The sequence below is a fragment of the Diabrotica virgifera genome, chromosome 9 (genome assembly GCF_917563875.1).
Source record: "Diabrotica virgifera virgifera chromosome 9, PGI_DIABVI_V3a".
NCBI classification, from domain to species: Eukaryota; Metazoa; Arthropoda; class Insecta; order Coleoptera; family Chrysomelidae; genus Diabrotica; species Diabrotica virgifera.
In genome coordinates this window covers 154,214,250-154,238,797 of record NC_065451.1, presented here as the reverse complement: position 1 = coordinate 154,238,797, position 24,548 = coordinate 154,214,250, and the positions used below count along the sequence as shown (strand labels likewise).

Here is a 24,548-nt window from a genome sequence, read left to right as displayed (position 1 = left end):
TTCAAGTTATTTGCGTTTAAAAGTAAAGGATTCGATAACATTACGTGTATTTTAAACAGATAATCTGATTTAATGTTTAAAATACATAATCTTATTGAATCCATTACTTTTAAACGCAAATAACTTGAAAACTGATCACTTTATCGCATTGAGACAAAAGGATAAAATTTACGTAAAAAGTAACGAAGAATCAAAAAAACATGCTCAAATGATTATTACGACAGTGGCGTAGATTGTGAGGGGGAAATAAAGTATATAATCCTACAGCACGCCTCTGGTAACAGCGGAAAACTATCTTTTAACAGTTAACACCAATTAAAGTACCCTAATATGTGTAAATTCTTTGTCAAGTTTGAACACAAAATATTGCAAGGTGTTAAAACAATGGGCTAAAATCATTTTAGGATATTTGTAATAAAACACTCTGCATCTGGGTAAGGAGGAATATTTTATTTACGTGTTTTAGGTGAAATTTTCATATTTTGTGCTAAAGTTTCTCCAGTTACTATATGGACAATTCTTACCCAGCTAGCAAGACAACGTTACATTAACGTTAAATTTAGGTTTTTTTGTATTGTTACGTAACGTCTATTTAAAAATGACGTTACGTAACGTCTATTAAAAATGACGTTATTGATACGAAATTTTAATACGTATATTATCGTGACCAGACATCTCGTAACGCGAACGCGACAATTCGTAACCGGACAAGTGGTAACGGACAACTCGTAACGGCGACAGTTCGTAACAGCGACACTTCGTAACGGCGACAGTTCGTAACTATACAAATTCGTAACGGACAATTCGTAACATCAAAATCGAATTATTCTGTTTATTTTTGTTAACGTGGAAAGTAACTTTTATTACAGTTATAATTAAAATTATGTTTATCAATTTAACGAATCAGTACTGGATAAACATGTTTAACACATTTTATATTTCGTGTTTCAGAATATATTAAAGGTCTTTAAAAGTATTTGCATACATAAAAACTTCTAACAATATTTTTAAAAGTTTATACCTACTTCTTATTGTTCCTTAAATTTGAATATACCTAGACCTAGACAAAGGAATAATGAAGTACTAGTAAGTAGTAATTCCTGAAATATTTATAGTCCTGTCGCCAGGGGGGGTACAACGGCCTCCTTAATTCAGATGGACTTACATTAGTTTTTTTTATATATTTTGACCCGTAGAATACGAATTTTTTGGGTAACAGTTGATCCGGATGTCGATAAGATTGTTATAGACAAAGAACTTGAGGAATTACATAACAGCGATTTCTCGCAAAACAAAACATATTTTTGTATTTTTTTGGGTCATTTTAAGCAAAAAATATTCCTACAAGTTTTTTCGTAGAATGCATAGTTTTCGAGATAACCGCGGTTGAACTTTCAAAAAATCGAAAAATTGCAATTTTTGAACCCGAATAACTTTTGATTAAAAAATAAAGTAGCAAATCTGCTGACCGCATTTGAAAGTTTAAGTCAAATTATATCGGTTTTGATTATTTGCATTGCTAAAAATTAATTTTTTTACTGCTGAACAAAGCTATAAACACATAGTGTTTCCCGTGCCTAATACATGCGTTTTAACGAATGCTACGTAGAAATTGCCTCGCTTGCACTTGTAGCTACTCTACCTACTCGTTAGATTTTAAATGAAAAATCATTGGAAACATCACTCACGCACTAGGTGTTTATAGCTTTGTTTACCAATAAAATAATAAATTTTTAGCAATGAAAATAATCAAAACCGATATAATTTGACTTAAACTTTCAAATGCGGTACGCAGAATTGCTACTATATTTTTTAATCAAAAGTTATTCGGGTTCAAAAATTGCAATTTTTCGATTTTTTGAAAGTTCAACCGCGGTTATCTCGAAAACTATGCATCCTACGAAAAAACTTGTCAGAGCATTTTTTGCCTAGAATGACCCAAAAAATACAAAAAGATGTTTTGTTTTGCGAGAAATCACTGTCATGTAATTCCTCAAGTTCTTTGTCAATAACAATCTTATCGACATCCGGATCAACTGTTACCCAAAAAATTCGTATTCTACGGGTCAAAATAAATAAAAAAACTTGGGTAAGTCCATCTGAATTAAGGAGGCCGTTGTACCCCCCTGGCGACAGGACTATTAAGCCAACAACCGTCTTTAGACATTCTCAACTTTCTTAGTAAACATTTTGTAAAAGAAAGATTATAATTACCTGTTATTATAATAAACCTTGTGATTGGTTATACCTAGTGTGACCAACTCCAATTCAGTCGAATCCGGGACAAGGCTGAAAGAAATACCTGAAATCCGGGACTTTTCAATGAAAATCGGGCCATTATTTTTTCAGAAGACGATAATTAAAATACAGACACGAAAAAAAGTTCACTGTTTAGACGAAGTAGTTTTCAATCCTAATAGCAAATTATTAATATTGAAAATATTAAAAATATTACTAAAAGATTTTTAAATTGAAAACTTATTGGTACACTTTCCTGGTGACACCTCCAAGACTTCTACAATTTGCAAGTCAAATGGATGCTGCAGTGAAGACGAGAGGGAAGGAATTCTACACTATGCAATTCACATCCCCCGTCTGCAGCTGGTAAAGTTCCAACGGAAAAATGCACCTAGTTACTCTACGGAGTAATACGACTATAAAATAAAAATGTATACCATTTTTATTCAGTTGCAATGCGAAGGCAAAACAATCTCACTTTTCAATTAGAATACGGAGTGCAGTCCAGTCCCTTGAATCGAGATTTTCGGCTCTTATTGGAGCCTTCATCGGAAGGAACGTAGGCACTGTTCTCCATATTTCAACTGATTCGTATCGAGAGGTTTTCCCACCCATTGCAACTGAAGTGATGATAGTAAGTGGCTAGCGCCATCTGGCATTGAAAGACGAAGTAGTTTTCAATCCTAATAGCAAATTATTAATATTGAAAATATTAAAAATATTACTAAAAGATTTTTAAATTGAAAACTTATTGGTACACTTTCCTGGTGACACCTCCAAGACTTCTACAATTTGCAAGTCAAATGGATGCTGCAGTGAAGACGAGAGGGAAGGAATTCTACACTATGCAATTCACATCCCCCGTCTGCAGCTGGTAAAGTTCCAACGGAAAAATGCACCTAGTTACTCTACGGAGTAATACGACTATAAAATAAAAATGTATACTATTTTTATTCAGTTGCAATGCGAAGGCAAAACAATCCCACTTTTCAATTAGAATACGGAGTGCAGTCCAGTCCCTTGAATCGCGATTTTCGGCTCTTATTGGAGCCTTCATCGGAAGGAACGTAGGCACTGTTCTCCATATTTCAACTGATTCGTATCGAGAGGTTTTCCCACCCATTGCAACTGAAGTGATGATAGTAGGTGGCTAGCGCCATCTGGCATTGAAAGACGAAGTAGTTTTCAATTCTAATAGCAAATTATTAATATTGAAAATATTAAAAATACTAATTGAAAAGTGAGATTGTTTTGCCTTCACATTGCAACTGAATAAAAATGGTATTCTTGTTCTCATGATCATTTTTCAGTGCGTCACAGTTTTTCGATTTCTCTCTAATGCATTAAGTTTGATGAGACGGAAAAAGCGGTAGCTCCGTGATTAAACACAAAAATAATGAAGCATTACAATGGTTATATACATAAGATGTCTATTCCTAACCTACGTTTGATTCGTTGATATTTAGAATGCGCGTTTTTTCTAGCCAATCAAATACACGTATTATAGTGTAGGAAACAGAAGTTGAACCTTGCAAAATGGACACAAGTCCGGTTTTATTTTTTTTCTGGCATATCAAGGGGTGCTTATTATAAGACTAACTTTTTCTGAAAAAATTTCGCCCCGGAACCCCCTTTTCACCCCTTTAAAGGGGCTAATTTATGGTTTTTGCAGAACGTAGCCCTTCCTGTACCTTTTACAAAAAATTTCTTTTATAGAAATATGAAGAGGACTATATTTTCTACGATTTATTTCCGACAGCATCTCTCTATCATCCACCGTTTAGCAAGGGTGGCGCCCCAAGGTTGACAAGTTTTTAAAAAATATGTTTTTAAAAAATATATATTTTTCCCTAACTGTAACGAAAATTGAAAAGAAATGCTGCGTAAATTATTCACAAATAGATGATTGATTTTTTGGTATAGGTTTCACTTAAGGATAATTGCCCTTTTTTTAATTACAGGGTGTTACATTTTAAAAAACCCCTTTTTATACCATCTGAACCGTTTATGCTAGAGTAAAAAGACTTTCAGCGATTACCCATGTACCGGTGTTATTTACAAATTTGTATAATGCACCCCCATTTTTTCCCCGGAACCACCAAAAAAAAAAAAGAATTAATAAATAAAGTGATTTTCTTGGAATCCTTCACACACAATGCCCTTCATTAATATGCTTCATATATCATTTTGTGCAAGTTATTATTACCCATGCATGGATACTAAAAGCGATTTCCTAGTGCAACCCCTGTAGCCAAAAATAATAAATAAAATGGGGGGTTGAAAATTTTTTTTTTGTTTTTTGCTTTTTGATCCATATGTGCATATGCTTCATCAATAGTGCTTTTCAAAAATATATATGGTTATTGCAACATCCCTGCGCAAACCACCCCTATCCTTGAAAATATACTGCAGAAACTACCCCTATACCTTATCCAGCATATTTTTACGATTTTCTCATTACCTATTCATTTTTTTTAAACAAAACTTATACAAGGTTAAAGACCACTATTTACTCTAAAGATTAGGTCCTATTCATTTTTTTCGTTTAAGCAACCGTTACGGCACAGTGGCGCCGTAAACCTCATATATGCTTTGACGGGCTCCAGTTTTTGTTTATTTTTTCGTCATCTGTTTGTTTTATTGATAAAGTACTTATGTAAAATAAAACAACACAGTGTAACCTACAAATCATGACCTATGCACATTTTACATTCTTTGCTCCCCAAAGCTACAGTGGTGGCCCAATTAAATTTTTTCATATTTTCGCCACCTACACGCATTTTATTGCGTTAATGCTACCTTAATAGCACAATATTCACCCCTAAGTGGTCGCTAAGCAGTGGCGGATCCAGGAAGGGGTGATGGGGGCGATCACCCCCACCCCTCTCAAACCAAGTGATATTATATTTGAAGATTATAAAAATATTCATTTATTTTTATAGAAATACTTATATTATATTAATATTATTTTTATAAGAATGACTTTTTATGCTTTAGCGACAGTGGCGGATCCAGCATCGTTAAGAGGGGGATGCCAATTGGTTAAATTTCTATAAAAATAAATGAATATTTTTATAATCTTTGAATATAATATCACTTGGTTTGAGAGGGGGGGAGGTGATCACCCCCATCACCCCTCCCTGGATCGGCCACTGCGTAGCGACCACCTAAGGGTAAATATTGTGCTGTTAAGGTAGCATTAATGCAATAAAATGCATGTAGGTGGCGAAAATATTCAAAAATTTATTTTGGGCCACCACTGTGGCTTTGGGGAGCAAAGAATGTAAAATGTGCATAAGTCATAATTTGTAGCTTACACTGTGTTGTTTTATTTTGCATAAATACTTTATCAATAAAACGAACAGATGACGAAAAAAAAAACAAAAACTGGAGCCCGCCAAAGCATATATGAGGTTTACGGCGCCACTGTGCCGCAAGGGTTGCTTATACGAAAAAATGAATAGGACATAATTTTTAGAGTAAATAGTGGTCTTTAACCTTGTATAAGTTTTGTTTAAAAAGAATACATAGGTAATGAGAAAATCGTAAAAACATGCTCGCCAAGGGATAGGGGTAGTTTCTGCAGTATATTTTCAAGGATAGGGGTGGTTTTCGCAGAGATGTTGCAATAACCATATATATTTTTGAAAAGAACTATTGATGAAGCATATGCCCATATGGATCAAAAAGCAAAAAACAAAAAAAATTTTCAACCCCCCATTTTATTTATTTTTTTTGCTACAAGGGTTGCACTAGGAAATTGCTTTTGATGTCCATGCATGGGTAATAATAACGTGCACAAAATTATATATGAAGCATATTAATAAAGGGCATTGTGTGTGAAGGATTCCAAGAAAATCAATGTATTTATTAATTCTTCTTTTTTTTGGGGTGGTTCCGGGGAAAAAATGGGGGTGCATTATACAAATTTGTAAATAGCACCAGTACATGGGTAATCGCTGAAAGTCTTTTTACTCTAGCATAAACGGTTCAGATGGTATAAAAAGAGGTTTTTTAAAATGTAACACCCTGTAATTAAAAAAAGGGGCAATTACCCTTAAGTGAAACCTATACCAAAAAATCAGTCAATTATTTGTGAATAATTTCCGCAGGATTTTTTCTTAATTTCCGTTACAGTTAGGGAAAAATATATTTTTTTTTAAAAACACATTTTTTAAAAACTTGTCAACTTTAGGGCGCCACCCCCGCTAAACGGTGAATGATAGAGAGATAGTGTCGGAAATAAATCGTAGAAAATATAGTCCTCTTCATATTTCTATAAAAGAAATTTTTTGTAAAAGTTACAGGAAGGGCTACGTTCCGCAAAAACCACAAATTACCCCCTTTAAAGGGGTGAAAAGGGAGGTTCCGGGGCGAAATTTTTTCAGAAAAAGTTAGTCTTATAATAAGCACCCCTTGATATAACAGAAAAAAAATAAAACCGGACTTGTGTCCATTTTGCAAGGTTCAACCTTTGTTTCCTACACTATTACGAAAATTTGACGAAAACTTCGTCCATTTTGGCCATTTTTTAGAAGTGTCAGAGTCAAGTGACGGTTATTATTAAGGACAGTATTTTGTGTACCTGTCATTTTGAAATTTCGAATTCGACTTCCCTTGTGTTTCACAACGTTTCTGTGCATTATTTTGTGTTTTGGTTTAGAATTTAGTTCGTTAAAAGTTAGTTTTGTACTTGGGTTTAGAATTTAATTCGTTAGAAGTTAGTTTATACTCCAGGTCATTATGCAACAAAAATATCCATAGTAAGGAGAGGTAACTCATTGCTGAAGAACCTTAGGAACTGGTTTGGATCTAATAACAATGAATTATTTAGAGCCGCAATTTCAGAAATAAAGATCGCTCTGATGATTACCAACTTTTGAAGCGGAGACAGCACCTAGAGAAGAAGATAAAAACACAGGTTATGGATAGTTTTGTGTCATTTTTTAATGTTTCCATATTTATAAATTTAATTAACAATATTGTTTACTTTTTAATTTTATTACCCTTTATAAAAAATACCTACATGTTAACATATTGTGTAAAAATCAAATCTACTAAATTACTAATTAGTTTAATTCCACAAGCTTTTCACCTATGGCTAAGTACGATTCTGGCATCTGTCAGATTCGTCAATAATTACATGAAATAAGTCTGGACACACCCAATACAGTATATGACGTCATAATTAATGACGCACTGAAAAATGATCATGAGAACAAGAATATACATTTTTATTTTATAGTCGTATTACTCCGTAGAGTAACTAGGTGCATTTTTCCGTTGGAACTTTACCAGCTGCAGACGGGGGATGTGAATTGCATAGTGTAGAATTCCTTCCCTCTCGTCTTCACTGCAGCATCCATTTGACTTGCAAATTGTAGAAGTCTTGGAGGTGTCACCAGGAAAGTGTACCAATAAGTTTTCAACTTAAAAATCTTTTAGTAATATTTTTAATATTTTCAATATTAATAATTTGCTATTAGGATTGAAAACTACTTCGTCTTTCAATGCCAGATGGCGCTAGCCACCTACTATCATCACTTGAGTTGCAATGGGTGGGAAAACCTCTCGATACGAATCAGTTGAAATATGGAGAACAGTGCCTACGTTCCTTCCGACGAAGGCTCCAATAAGAGCCGAAAATCGCGATTCAAGGGACTGGACTGCACTCCGTATTCTAATTGAAAAGTGAGATTGTTTTGCCTTCGCATTGCAACTGAATAAAAATGGTATACATTTTTATTTTATTTCACTCTTTTAGTTTTCGTAGAACTATAATACCACGATATAAAATGCATGCGTTTTGGATGTGGTATAGTCGGTTCGCTAAACTCAGACACAACTGGCTAGAGATTTTAGTAGGTAATTTGTTTGTTTTTGGCCAATTTTACCAAAATTGGCAAAATTACTAACTATTTAGTAATTATTAACTATATAGTAATTATTTTTTTTGCCAATTTAACCAAATTGGCAAAATTACTTACTAAAATCACTAGCCAATTGTGTCTGAGTTTAGCGAACCGACCATATTAGTATTACACTCTAGAAATTGTCCACTTTTTTTCGTCCCACCAATCCAATTTGATGTGAATTCTTAGAAAAATAGCGTATTCAAAATTTCAAAATAGAATTTTACCAAAACGTTGAAAATTCGGATGACCCGGAAGCCTTGTCCGGGACGCGACTTCATAATTCGGGCCATGTCCCGGATTTTTCGGGCTAGTTGGTCACACTAGTTATACCAGTTATACTGATACTGATTATTCATCTGCTATGATATTGATACTGAATATTGATCTGTGACTGATTCGTTAAATTAATAAACATAATTTCATCTATAACTGTAATACCAGTTAGTTTCCACGTTAACAAAAATAAACAGAATAATTCAATTTGGACGTTACGAATTGTCCGTTACGAATTTGTATAATTACGAACTGTCGCTGTTACGAACTGTCGCTGTTACGAATTGTCGCTGTTACGAATTGTCCGTTACCATTTGTCCGGTTACGAACTGTCGCGTTACGAGATGTCATGGAGCCGTATATTATACATATGAATTTATTCGTTTCTGAAACGTGGCTCTTTGGTAGGTTTTAATACGTATGAATTTATTCGTCTCTAACACGTGGCTTTTTGGTAGGTATTCGCGGTGTGCAAGTACTTGGAAAGGGAAACGAGAAACGACCGTGCGCGAGTCGCGGAGAAATATTGCAACTATCTTAAATAATTCATATTGTCAATTGAAATTGTCAAATTGACGTATATTTCATACCTTCTGTCATTGACTCAGAAAAATTATATATTGCTCCACAATATTGATATGATATGCAATTATTATATAAAGGTAAATTTATTTATTTGTATTTTGCTTGCAATACTGCATTTTAATAACGGATTTTATTTACTACATACAATTGTTTACGTTTGCTAAACATAACCTGCATCTTATTTTTTTCTTCTTATTATTTTTTTGGACTATGGTCTTGACAATTATCCAGCAACCAGGACTAATATAATTGGCCAATATAATTAAAAGTGCGAATAAAAGTACAGAGCGTAGAAATAGAGGTCGCTTTGCCGAACTTGCACGGTCCCAATAGACACGTATAGATCTCGTTTCTCGTTTAACCTTACATTTCCGTGATTAAAATCGTGTTTGTTTTTATGGAGTTATGTCAAAAAAATCGAATTACAGTAGAGCGTCGATAATCCGGACGTCAAAAATCCGGACCGTCAATAATCCGGATTTGTATCTAGCAAAAATATCTGATTCTTTTAAAATAAATTAAGAACATCGCTGCAAAAAACAAACCTCTACCGCAGTTCAAAAATATTTTACACATTTTTTAAAAAGCCCAAATAGTGTTTGGATGTTTTTACTGTACACATGGTGCTATTATAAATTCATTACAATACAGTGTTTAAACATAAAAAAAGTTTTGATTAATTTCACCTCTAGACACTTTACTGTACAAGAGAAAACATAAAATTTTAAAACGTTTGTTGTACTTTAATGTGTATACTGGCCTTTTTTGAGGTAATTTCGATAATCCGGATAATTTGGTAATCCGGATGGGGTCCGGTCCCCATTAATCCGGATTATTGACGTTCTACTGTATTATTGTTGTGTGCCTCAATGTGATTCTTGGATAAAGCGTACCTAATAGTAATTTATCGTTTCATTCTTTCCCTAAATAGGATAAACAAAATAGAATTCTATTCAATGACAGTTAAGTTGAAAAACGAAATGTATGGAAATATCTTCTAAAAATGGGGAAGCAGCGGAAGCAGCCTAGTCCTTATATGAAATTGTGCAGTTTACACTTTAAGAATGAAGATTACTTTAAGGGTATGTTTATGTATTGTAATATAAAGTAGCTATTAAGGGGGGGGGGTATGGTTTGAAATATTTAATTTTTTTTATTATTTCAAATAAAAGTGCATATTTTCAAGAATACTCTCTGAAAATTTCAAAATAATCGGAGTAAAATTACCAGAGATACAGGGTGTTGAATATCCCTACCTTCGACTCGCTTTGCCGCGGCTTTGCGCCAGCACGCTTGAGCGTAGTGAGAAACGTTAAACAACTGTTCGCCTTTTCTTTTGCAGATTACTCCGCAATTCAAAAAACATATTCCAATGTTCATCACTTTACGATTTGGCAGACAAATAAGAAGATGAAGATGCAGTTGTCAAAACTTTAAACGGATTTTTCTCAAAATTGCTTTTTCAAATGCGGTGGACATTGTAACTGAAAAACTACTTGACCGATCTACCTGAAATTTTTTCATAGATTTTCTTTAGACATTTCTTGAGGTAAAAACGTCGAGATATTTTTCGTTTTGTGCTTATTTTTTGTTCAACAATATTAAATCTGTTGGTTTTCACAAAATTGTTATCAAAAATTTCGTATTTTTGACTTCTGAGTGATACCAAAAACTCAAAAATCATTAAAAATAAAAATACTCGACGTTGTTACCTCGTGAAACTTATAAGCTAATTAAATCTTTTTGAATTTTTTGTTTCGTGTGATCCAGTGATGAGCTCTGATGTCCACCGCAAAATCAATTTTTTTTGAGCTGCCTGCCAAAATTTGTCGCCAATGGCTTATTTTTCAATATTTTGGATTGAATTTTTTCTTAAATAATGTTCGTTGAATTGTACTTAATATGTTTATTTAATTTAAAAATAAAATAATTCTACCATAGCATCGAAAAAAATTCACAAAAATATGCTTGATATGTTGATTTCAAACCATACCCTCCCCTTAATAATTTTGTCGCTTTCTCTCACATAAAAGTCAAATATATAATAAATGTTTATTTCAAATATTTAATAAATGTGTCAGCATCATGTATGTGGTTTTATTTACACAATAATTTTAAGTCCTATTTATAAATATTATTTATACCGAAAATTCTCCTAAAAAGTGACGTTAAAAAGGTTACGTAGAAATAACGTAAAATTGTTACGTAACATCGCTGTGACTTTTATACGTATATTTTAGGTAAAATTTGATGTAACTTTTGACGTAACTTCTCCCAAAATGTTGACGTTTGTTTGATGTTATATATACGAACATTGTTAGCTGGGTAATGAAACACCCTGTACACGCTTGTTCAATTGGAACGCATCTTTGGCCAGGTTTGCCATGGAAGCAATTCTGTACCTCAGAGCTAAACTGTATTAACTCATAAAATTGAAATTTTACAGGAGAGCAGTTTAAAAGAAATATAGAGTAAATTTTAAATACAATTTTTATTTCTTTTTCTTCAAATATGTCACAAACACTATTTGATAAGTAGCCCGATCATCATCAGTATTTACTTGAATCTAACATGCTAACCACCAAAGTAAAAATTATGTGGGTATTTTACAATTAATCCGTCATAGGAACATAGAAACACAATGTGAATTTAAACATGGATGTTTAAAATATCCAATGTTTCATGCTCTAGGTACAATTGAGCTCGAATCTGACTTGTTCACATAATGACTGTTAAAATCTTTTAAGTTATGTAGCACAAATAAGGTGTGCGTGAAATATATTAGTGCTTTTAGTAAATATATTTATTATAATTTTTGTGTCTTTGGATTTGTCTTCCTCGGGTGTAAGATAATAAGTATTATTGAAAATAAAAATGTATACCATTTTTATTCAGTTGCAATGCGAAGGCAAAACAATCTTACTTTTCAATTAGAATACGGAGTGCAGTCCAGTCCCTTGAATCGCGATTTTCGGCTCTTATTGGAGCCTTCATCGGAAGGAACGTAGGCACTGTTCTCCATATTTTAACTGATTCGTATCGAGAGGTTTTCCCACCCATTGCAACTGAAGTGATGATAGTAGGTGGCTAGCGCCATCTGGCATTGAAAGACGAAGTAGTTTTCAATCCTAATAGTAAATTATTAATATTGAAAATATTAAAAATATTACTAAAAGATTTTTAAATTGAAAACTTATTGGTACACTTTCCTGGTGACACCTCCAAGACTTCTACAATTGGCAAGTCAAATGGATGCTGCAGTGAAGACGAGAGGGAAGGAATTCTACACTATGCAATTCACATCCCCCGTCTGCAGCTGGTAAAGTTCCAACGGAAAAATGCACTTAGTTACTCTACGGAGTAATACGACTATAAAATAAAAATGTATATTCTTGTTCTCATGATCATTTTTCAGTGCGTCATTAATTATGACGTCATATACTGTATTGGGCGTGTCGAGACTTATTTCATGTAATTATTGACGAATCTGACAGATGCTAGAATCGTATAGTCTGTTCGCTAAACTCAGACGCAACTTTCTAGATATTTTAGTCGGTAATTTTGCCAATTCTAGTAAAATTGGCAAAAAATAATTACTAAATAGTTAATAATCACTAAATAGTTAGTAATTTCGCCAATTTTTGCAAAATTGGCAAAAAACAAAAAAATTATCGACTAAAATATGTAGCCAGTTGCGTCTGAGTTTAGCGAACAGACTATACTTAGCCATAGGTGAAAAGCTTGTGGAATTAAACTAATTAGTAATTTAGTAGATTTGATTTTTACACAATATGTTAACGTGTCGTAGGTATTTTTTATAAAGGGGAATAAAATTAAAAAATAAACAATATTGTTAATTAAATTTATAAATATGGAAACATTAAAAAGTGACACAAAACTATCCATAAATTGTTTTTATTTTCTTCTCTAGGTGCTGTCTCCGCTTCAAAAGTTGGCAATCATCAGAGAGATCTTTACTTCTGAAATCGCAGCTCTAAATAATTCATTGTTATTACATTCAAACCAGTTCCTAAGGTTCTTCAGCCATGAGTTACGTCTTCTTACTATGGATCTTTTTCTTGCATAATGACCTGGAGTATTAGATATACGTCTCTCATCACATGTCCCATATATCTCAGTTTTCTTCTTATTTGTTAGTTCTTCTCGTTCCTTATGCGTAAGTCTCATTACTTCCACGTTGGCTATTCTATCTACTCTTGAGATATTTAGCACTCTTCGGTACATCTCGAATGTCTCTAGTCTCCTCACGCTAATGACTAACTTTTAACGAACTAAATTCTAAACCAAAACACAAAATAATGCACAAAAACGTTGTGAAACACAAGGGAAGTCGAATTCGAAATTTCAAAATGACAGGTACACAAAATACTGACCTGAATAATAACCGTCACTTGACTCTTTGACACTTCTAAAAAATGGCCAAAATGGACAAAGTTTTCGTCAAATGTTCGTAATACCTGTATTTGATTGGCTAGAAAAAACGCGCATTCTAAATATCAACGAATCAAACGTAGGTTAGGAATAGACACCTTATGTATATAACTATTGTAATGCTGCATTATTTTTGTGTTTAATCACGGAGCTACCGCTTTTTCCGTCTCATCATAACTTAATGCATTAGAGAGAAATCGAAAAACTGTGACGCACTGAAAAATGATCATGAGAACAAGAATACCATTTTTATTCAGTTGCAATGCGAAGGCAAAACAATCTTACTTTTCAATTAGAATACGGAGTGCAGTCCAGTCCCTTGAATCGCGATTTTCGGCTCTTATTGGAGCCTTCATCGGAAGGAACGTAGGCACTGTTCTCCATATTTTAACTGATTCGTATCGAGAGGTTTTCCCACCCATTGCAACTGAAGTGATGATAGTAGGTGGCTAGCGCCATCTGGCATTGAAAGACGAAGTAGTTTTCAATCCTAATAGTAAATTATTAATATTGAAAATATTAAAAATATTACTAAAAGGTTTTTAAATTGAAAACTTATTGGTACACTTTCCTGGTGACACCTCCAAGACTTCTACAATTTGCAAGTCAAATGGATGCTGCAGTGAAGACGAGAGGGAAGGAATTCTACACTATGCAATTCACATCCCCCGTCTGCAGCTGGTAAAGTTCCAACGGAAAAATGCACTTAGTTACTCTACGGAGTAATACGACTATAAAATAAAAATGTATACCATTTTTATTCAGTTGCAATGCGAAGGCAAAACAATCTTACTTTTCAATTAGAATACGGAGTGCAGTCCAGTCCCTTGAATCGCGATTTTCGGCTCTTATTGGAGCCTTCATCGGAAGGAACGTAGGCACTGTTCTCCATATTTTAACTGATTCGTATCGAGAGGTTTTCCCACCCATTGCAACTGAAGTGATGATAGTAGGTGGCTAGCGCCATCTGGCATTGAAAGACGAAGTAGTTTTCAATCCTAATAGTAAATTATTAATATTGAAAATATTAAAAATATTACTAAAAGATTTTTAAATTGAAAACTTATTGGTACACTTTCCTGGTGACACCTCCAAGACTTCTACAATTTGCAAGTCAAATGGATGCTGCAGTGAAGACGAGAGGGAAGGAATTCTACACTATGCAATTCACATCCCCCCCACTCCCACTAATTTACTATTAGGATTGAAAACTACTTCGTCTTTCAATGCCAGATGGCGCTAGCCACCTACTATATCACTTCAGTTGCAATGGGTGGGAAAACCTCTCGATACGAATCAGTTAAAATATGGAGAACAGTGCCTACGTTCCTTCCGATGAAGGCTCCAATAAGAGCCGAAAATCGCGATTCAAGGGACTGGACTGCACTCCGTATTCTAATTGAAAAGTAAGATTGTTTTGCCTTCGCATTGCAACTGAATAAAAATGGTATACATTTTTATTTTATAGTCGTATTACTCCGTAGAGTAACTAAGTGCATTTTTCCGTTGGAACTTTACCAGCTGCAGACGGGGGATGTGAATTGCATAGTGTAGAATTCCTTCCCTCTCGTCTTCACTGCAGCATCCATTTGACTTGCAAATTGTAGAAGTCTTGGAGGTGTCACCAGGAAAGTGTAAAAATAAGATTTCAATTTAAAAATCTTTTAGTAATATTTTTAATATTTTCAATATTAATAATTTACTATTAGGATTGAAAACTACTTCGTCTATTATTGAAAATGTTTATTCAATTGATCTATCTGTCACCGTGATTGTAATTATGTCCTAGAAATGATCGTCTGTATACAGAACGGTGATAGCTCATCGGTAGAGCATTCGCCTACGGATCGAAAAGTCCAGTGTTCAAATCCGGACAATTCATGTTCTTTTTTTTAATTTTTGGTATTCTTTTAGTTCGTAAAATTAATTTAATATTTAAACACAATACAAAAAAACTGTTTAAAGTAGATATATTGATTTCGTTGAAATCATATAATAGAACTATAACTTCTTACGTGCGTACAAAGTACACACACATTCTTTTTTTTACATAATAATGTTCAGTTTTGTTTAAAAATGAGATTTCCAAAATTTCACGCTTCAAAAACTCATAATAACTTAGAAATACAAATTTAAAATCTTCTGCGATATTGAAATAGTTCAAACAACCCGTGACGTCAGATAGTTTTACTATATGGTTATATTTATAGTTATATTTAGGTATATTCTTCTTCTCCTTCTTTAGTTTATTGGCCTCCACCTACTTGGGTATTTGGCCAGCTCATCGTCGCGGAATAAGGGAAAAATATTTATATTCTAATGACATTTATCGTATGTCAGTGTAATAATATATACCAGTTTGTTGAGATTGATACAGTTTTTGAAGGAAAGGAAAGAAGGTTTACTATGGAAAATAAACCCATTTTGTAAAAGTACAAGTTTTCTATGAATAGTTCAAACGATCAAAAACACTTGTGACGTCACATAACTGTATTTTCTACTGACGTTTATAATGTCTAATTTAAAATTATATATAATTTTGTTTACATTGTTGGTGCAGAATGTAAACATTAACCATATGACGTCACGACGCGTTTAAGACTAGATGCTTTAATTTGAATTTAGAATCGTCTTTAGGGGACAAACGGAACACAAAAACAACTTTTTATCTTTGATACATGTTTTAAATTATGTTCTGTTGTGATTTATAACATTTTTTTTAAATTTAAAATTTTATGCAAGTTCCCTATTATAATTTCACTACCTGTATCAGAATGAACAACATTATGATACAGATTTTTAACCAATAGAATCGCGATATGGCATTCGCGATGAACGTGGCACACGCGCAGTGACCAATGGTGAGTCAAATACATACGCTTTGACAGTTCTCAATATGTAAACAAACTGACAAACTACTTTATTTATTTGCGTTACAAAATTAATAAATTTGAATATATTTTTTGTTGTGAATGGTCATAGAAAAAATCTTGTATACAACTTGCATTTAATTATCATTATGAAGCTCGTACTCTATACGAAACTCGCCACTAGGCGGCTCGGTTCGTATCCCTCATGCTCGCTTCATAATGCCCATCATTAAATGCTCGTTGCATAATATACTATTATGACATAGAAATTGAAACAACAAAATAGAGTATAATTTTATATTAGGTCCTATAAATAATGGAAACGTTTTATTATAAAAAGTTCTTTTTTTATAAAAGTGTAATGTTTCTTTATGAACATATATGTAAATATAAAGTTTTATCGCTATCTACTGTTTGTTTTTAACCAAGAGAAGTGATTCAAATTTACCGCGCCGTAATGCTTGTTTCTAATTAGTCCAACCGCAGGCAAGTTTACTCCACTGTTATTAAATTTTGACACTAATGACATTTATGAAATTTTGGTACTTCTGTCATTTTATAGGTTATAAGTATATCGGCGATTTTTTGTGTTTCCGAAAAATTGAATGGTGGGCTGCAACAATGTTGTAAGCGACGTATTGGGTCAAAGTGAGGTTTTAATGCCATATTATTGTTTATCCAAAGACCAACGCGAGCATCTTTCAATCTGGCTAAAAACATTTTGCCTTCCCTGAGTTTTCCGTACCACAATGTTGGTATCCGTATGTTCATAAATAGCTTGTCAATATGTTTTTTTCATCTCCTGCATAATCTCAACATTGTTGTAGCCCACCATTCAATTGTTCGGAAGTGTCGTCGAGCCGAAAACCAGCAAAAGCACGCAAAGCTTTTCTAATTTTTCGAGGTTCACCTTCAGTGGTAAAACAAATATAATGCAAAATTTTAATAACTCTCAACTTAGCGTGAGTAATATTATAGTCAATATTACGAATAGAACCTAAAGTTGCCATAATAAAATATTTTCAAAAAATATTCAACAATATCAAAAGAAATATTTATAAAAATAAAATAAATTTTTTATTTTTAATTCAGTTGCAATGCGAAGGCAAAACAATCTTACTTTTCAATTAGAATACGGAGCGCAGTCCAGTCCCTTGAATCGCGATTTTCGGCTCTTATTGGAGCCTCATCGGAAAGAACGTAGGCTTGTTCTCCATATCCCAATTGATCCGCACTGAGAGGTTTTCCCACCCATTGCAACTGAAGTGAAAATATTAGGTGACTAGCGTCATCTGGCAATTAAAAGATGAAGTTTTCGATCCTAATAGCATTATTAATAATATTTAGAAAATAAAAGATTTTTAAATCGAAAACTTATTGGTCCATTTCCTTGGTAACACCTCCAAGGCTTCTAAAATTTGCAAGCCAAATGGATGCTGAAGCGAAGAAGACAAGAGGGAATTCAAAAAACTTACAACTCACGACCCCGTCTGTTCAGCTGGTAAATTCCAACAGAAAATGGACCTAGTTACTCGAAGGAGTAAAGACCAATATAAAAATAAAATAAAAATTTTATTTTTAATTCAGTTGCAATGAGAAGGCAAAACAATCTTACTTTTCAATTAGAATACGGAGTGCAGTCCAGTCCCTTGCATCGCGATTTTCGGCTCTTATTGGAGCCTCATCGGAAAGAACGTAGGCTAGGTGAAAAGTAAGATTGTTTTTCCTTCGCATTGCAACTGAATTAAAAATAAAATTTTTATTTTATTTTTATATTGGTCTTTACTCCTTCGAGTAACTAGGTCCATTTTCTGTTGGAATTTACCAGCTGAACAGACGCGGTCGTGAGTTGTAAGTTTTTTTAATTCCCTCTTGTCTTCTTCGCTTCAGCATCCATTTGGCTTGCAAATTTTAGAAGCCTTGGAGGTGTTACCAAGGAAATGGACCAATAAGTTTTCGAGTTAAAAATCTTTTAGTAATATTTTAATATTTTCTAAATATTATTAATAATGCTATTAGGATCGAAAACTTCATCTTTTTTTTTACTTCATCCCTTAGAAATATTTATAACTACGTAAAAAACTATAAGCATGCAAAAAGTAAACCTTTTCAAAAAATGAAATAACCTTAATCAACTATACTATACATCATATTAGAAAGAAATGAGGCACTGAAAAAAGGGTCTAAGAAGAACTGTATATGAATTTTTGTTATCTACTTACCTTCTTCGTGTGTTTGTTCTTCTACATATGGCATAAGTTTTTTTTCATCTTCTATTTCAATTTTTAATGAGTGTTCATTTAAGCCTAAATCATCAAATGTATCATGTATACTTTCTCTATCGGACTCCTCTTTGATTTCATTTTTGAAGCTATCTAAAAATGCATAATCCACCTTATTAGAATATATTTCTGCTCCATAGTTAGCTTTAAGTTTTTGGCTTCACTTGTATTTGATTAAACCTCGTATTAAATCACAATTTCTTTCAATAATAACTTTATTTATGTATTCAAAATCACTGACGGGAAAATATTGCAAAACCTATAGATTTTAAAGAACCTCTTAAATTGACATGAAATTTGGCATACACATAGATAGCACGTCAAAGAAGAAAAGTGATATTATGCCGATGTGTGCTTTTGCCATGAGGGTGAGTTCACCCCTTCTCGGGAGTGACAAAATGTATAGGGTTATTCACTATATTTTGACCCCCCTGTAAACTGCTTTATTTACAGAATTAGAAAAAAATGTAAAATACGAAACTTATTTGATTTTTAAATTATGATTTTTTGACACATATCGTACTAGTGACGTCATCCATTTGGGCGTGATGACGTCATCGACTATTTTTTTAAATGGGGAATAGGGGTCGAGTGCTAGCTCATTTGAAAGGTTATTCAATTCCCTATTCAGTAATATAAACATTAACATGATATAATTATACAGGGTGTCCAAAAAATGTTTTTTAATTAAATTAATTGACACAAAAAGAAGAATGTATGTACAGTGGAACCCCGATAAGTCGGCCCCCGATAACCCGGAACTCCGGCTAACCCGGACCGATTTTTATCAGACAAAAATTTCAACAATAAAGATGTATTGCTGTTACAAAATCTCGTGAACCTAATTCATTCATTTGGTGACGTCAATATACGAACGAAACGATTGAATCCGAGATTACTGAAAATATCAGGGTGCAGATGGGACCCTGTCGCGCAATTCGCAGCAAATAAAATAGTCGTATGTTTTTGGCTTCATTTTATTTCGGTTATACATACGCATTTTCAAGGTTCACGAGGTTTTGTACCAACTCTATGTAATATAATATTTGAGAGATAATGGGTACTTGTGTAATTTGAACTACATATACCATTACAAAGACCATTAATATTCTTTTTTTAACAATGGCCTTAGTCATCACTGTTACTAAATAACATAACATCAGAGACGGCATTGTGTGTAGTAAAGTCGTATTGTTCGCTTCCAATCGTTCGTAAATCTATTCAGATTTTGTGTGCGTGTTTTTGTCTATAAGGGCAACAAAACGTAAAAATGTTGTAGTGACAATGGAAAAGAAACTAGAAGCATTACGTAGAATTGATAAAGGTGAATCTTGCAGCATTATATGGTGTCGGTACATCTACTACAGTATCGGATTGGAAGAAAAATAGAACTAAAATCGAAGATTTTTTTTTCAAAATGATAACAAAAGACAGTTTGGACAATCGGTGCAAAGCTAATAAAGCTAAGAATGAGACTCTTGACAACGCTTTGTATGTGTGGTTTTGTGTGGAATGCGAACGTGGTTTACCAGTGTCTGTGTGACAATTATAACGGAGTTTATCTGTAAGCATACCATATTTTATTAATTTTTACCATTTTCTCCGGCTAACCCGGATTTTCGATAACCCGGATAGGCCGCGGTCCCGATTAATCCGAGTTAACGGGGTTCCACTGTAATTTATTTAATTTAAAATACATTTTACTGCTGTTAGAAAACAGAAATAAAAGTTTATTGCACAAATAAACATTGATTTTTTGCTTGAATTCAATGTTCAAACTGTCAAGAGGCATATGGGTGGCAGCTTGAACATTGAATTTAAGTGAAAAGTAATGTTTATTTGTTCAATAAACATTTATTTCTGTTTTATGACAGCAGTAGAATGTATTTTGAATTAAATAAATTACATACATTCTTCTTTTTGTCAATTAATTTAATTTAAAAAAAATTTTTGGACACCCTGTATAATTAATCATATTAATGTTTATATTAATGAATATGGAATTGAATAACCTTTCAAATGAGCTATCACTCGACCCCTATTCCCATTTAAAAAAATAGTCGATTGCGTCATCACCCCCAAATGGATGACGTCACTAGTACGATATGTATGTCAAAAAATCATAATTTAAAAATCGAATAACTTTTGTATTTTACATTTTTTTCTAATTCTGTAAATAAAGCAGTTAACAGGGGGGGTCAAAATATAGTGAATAACCATGTACACTGCACATTCAAAACAATACGGAAATGAATGAATGGAGTGAACATATTTACTCGCAAAATAACTCAAAAAGTATTAACTTAGTGAAAAAATACTATAGAACAAAAGTTGCTAATAATTAGTCAGTTTGTCCATTTTCGGACTTATTTTGAATGTACCTATATTTTTTCACCCCCGTGAAGGGGTGAAACACTCCCAGGGTAAAAGCACACATCGGCACAATATCACTTTTCTTCTTTGACATGTTACCTATGTATATGCCAAATTCCACATCAATCCAAGAGGTTCTTTAAAATTTGAAGCAAAAACCGTGATTCAATGTACTAATTTCTATAGGACTAAAATATTTGTTATGTATAATCCCAACTGAATTCAATTACCTGGGTTTCACCTAAAACAACTAAAACAGCTAAAAACTTATTACCCTATAATGGTTGATGACAATCATTATACCCCAGGAATAAATCAGTGGCTCTTGTGGCATCCTCCTTGAGAAGAAACAATGCCAGATGAACGGAAAGACAGGTTTATTGTTCCAATTCACAAAAAAGGAAACAAGAAGCAATGTACTAACTACCAGGGAATTACGCTCCTAAATAAAATAAAGCAGATAATTAAATATGCTGGGTCAGCTTCATCAGATGTTCATAGATTTTAGACAGGAATTTGATAGAGTATGCAGGATTAGACTGCGGACAGCAATGCAGGAACTTGGATTTCCAAAAGAACTAGTCAAAACAATCAAAAAAATTTGATATGGATGTGCATCAAATGATTACAATGTAAGGTGATAGTTGAACAACAATACTCGGAGACATTTGAACTACTTAAACAATGGACTAAAACAGGGAGATGGACTTTCACCACAACTTTTCAACTTAGCTCTGCAACAGATAATCAGAAGTGCAAGAATCGAAAAACCGACTACATTTTATCGAGAAGGACCAAGCTTATTGTGGGCATTTGCAGATGATATTGATCTAATAGGAAACACCATATTAAGAATGGAGGAGACTTTCGTCAGGTTCGAGAAGGAAGCAGAGAAGATAAGGCTCCTAATCAATGAAAGTAAAACTAAATATATGTATATGTGCCGCAATAAACTTGTAGCGAAGCCAAATAATCTCAACATCATAAATATTTATGCACCAATTGCAGATGCAGCAGATGAAGAGGTGGAAAACTTTTATTAGTCCAAGTAATGAAGCTTAAAATAGGACAAAACCTCGCAATTTTTACAGAATGGATCGATTTGCTTGAAAATTTGAGAATAAGTAGTGGATAGTCCAAGGATCAAAATCTATATGAAGCCGAAAGGCGCTTTTACCATGGGTGTGATTGCCACCCCATCTGGGGGTGGAAATCAACACCATAATTAAAATTAGTCATTGGCCTTATTTGGTCTTCTTTACTTATGTATTATTAATAGGTTCTAGAAGTTTGACCGGCTTAGAATGATTAGTTTTTTAAAAAATGGAGTTAAAAGCAAATAACGAATTTTTGTAGTTTGGAAAAAAATGGCATTTTCTTCAGAATAGAAAGATTAGCATCAGAGATACGAAAAACTGTTTAAATATGAAATTGTAGTTTATTTAATTCCCAAGAACCTTGTTTGCAAATATTTTTACTACGGCACAATTTGAGTGAGCTATTGACAATTAAAACTTGTAATAACATGCAAAAACCACCTTTACCAACCCTTTCAAAGTCGCCTCTTTTTGCGACTGAGAATTTAAAAAGATTTAATATTAATAGTCTTATAGATATTGTAAAAATCTACAAAATTCTTTTTTACCAAACTTTCTAAGATAAAAAATAAAAAAGTTACGGTTAAACAATCAATAAACTTTTTGGAGAAAAAGTAGAAATCCAATTGGAAGCATAATAATGTAAGTTAGCGGTGTTTCTAGTCATTGGCCTTATTTTCTTTATTTATGTATTTGTAATAGATTCTAGAAGTTTGACAGACATGATTAGAATGATTAGTTTAAAAAAACTGGAGGTAAAAACAAATAACGAATTTTTGTATTTTGGTAAAAAATGCCATTCTCTTCAGAAAAGAAAGATTAGCATCAGAGATACAAAAAAATGTTTAAATATGAAATTGTAGGTTATTTAGTTCCCAAGAACTTGGTTTTAAAAAAACTTTTCTACAGCAAAAATTGAGTGAATCATAAATGAGTATACTTACCGAAAAACATTGATTTTTTTGATATCTATAAAACTATCTCTTTCGATAGCAAATAAATCGAAAGCTATTAATTTTATCAAAAAAAAAAAAATGTATAAAACATTTTTTGCTTAGAATGAGTGTCTTTATCAACTTTTGTGGTCAAAATATAATAAAAATTGCCACCCCCCGAGATGGGGTGGTAACGACCCCCATGGTAAAAGCGCCTTTCGGCATGATATAGATTTTGATCCTTGGACTACCCACTACTTATTCTCAAATTTTCAAGCAAATCGATCCATTCTGTAAACATTGCGAGGTGAAAAGCTTCGGTTCCTAGACTATATAGTGAAATCAAAGAATTGAGGCGTTCTTTGCAAAAACCCCATTTGTCATTATTTACAACATTGAAGATATTTAAAAAATGTTATTTAATTGAACTGTCTACAGAAATTCTCAAATTAGAGATTTATTATTTTGATGATTACACACAGTTTACAATATAAATAACATTATTTTTTCCTTTGGTTTTTTTATGAAGGACATTTATTCATTTGACATGTGGGGTTTTTGCAGGAAATTTTCATTAATTTATAGGAAAAACGATATTTATAGTAATAAACCAAAATAAAAAATGAACGAAAAAATGGTGTTCACTTATAAAATCACACAACACAACTATTCGAAGGAACGTTAACCTATAAAAACCTACCGACAGCCAAGCGATAAAGTTTCCTGCAAAAACACCAATAGTCATTAACAACTGTGGTTTTGAAGGAAATTGCGCTTGACATATGGGGTTTATGCGGCATCGCCTATATTTTTGTCCCTTATATCTTGGACTACTGTGGTTTTAATGGAATTTTCTTACGCAAGGTACGTAGGTAATTAGTCCTTCAATCCATAGATGGAGTAAGTTCATTTCCGAAAAAAACTGACGGGGTTTTTGCAAAGAACGCCTCAATTGCTTAAATTGGCAAAGAAACATGTTGCCCACAGTAAATCGTCCTTTTTTGGAAGATGATTACAAAAGTCTTATAAATGGTCTTAACTGCTTCGTTTAAGCGAGTCTACAACTTTCTGAAATATTTCAGAGTGCATGTTGGACGCGTTTCCGCGTCATTAACATATTAACGTTGTCATACTAACGAAAGGGGGCTGTTCAGACAACAGATCGACAATCTTTATTAATTAATTATAAGTAAAAGATAAAGGCAGTTTTTGTTTATATTCGATTCAGAGTTGGACCACCATCTCCATATAGCTATTTCAGCATCCTCAGGCCTCCTCAGTGAAGCTATGCAGTCACAACTCTAAAAAGAATACAACCAATCTGCCTATTTAAGGGAAACCATCGCGATACAATGATTCCACCTTTTGAGACGCAATCTAGCGACATCTCTCGTATTACGAGGAAAACAACGAAAAGTCCTAGATACAAAGTTTACTACTTTTTAAACAATTAGAATAATTGAAATAAAAATATAATAAACAATATTTTAAATCTAATACGAGATATGTCGCTAGATTGCGTCTCAAA

General features: G+C 33.1%; 1 protein-coding gene across 2 annotated transcripts in view; it reads right to left on the bottom strand.

Moving 5' to 3' along the window:
• The window catches only part of LOC126892253 (zinc finger protein 271-like), a 129,591-nt gene that overhangs the window by 8,373 nt on the left and 96,670 nt on the right, over positions 1-24,548 (bottom strand). The window contains exon 4 of one of the 2 annotated variants that reach the window (XM_050661748.1): positions 18,556-18,708. The exons of the other annotated variant lie outside the window; for it this stretch is intronic. Coding sequence (XP_050517705.1) covers positions 18,556-18,708 — 153 coding nt within the window. The remainder of the gene's footprint in view (positions 1-18,555; positions 18,709-24,548) is intronic. 2 annotated transcript variants of the gene reach the window in all.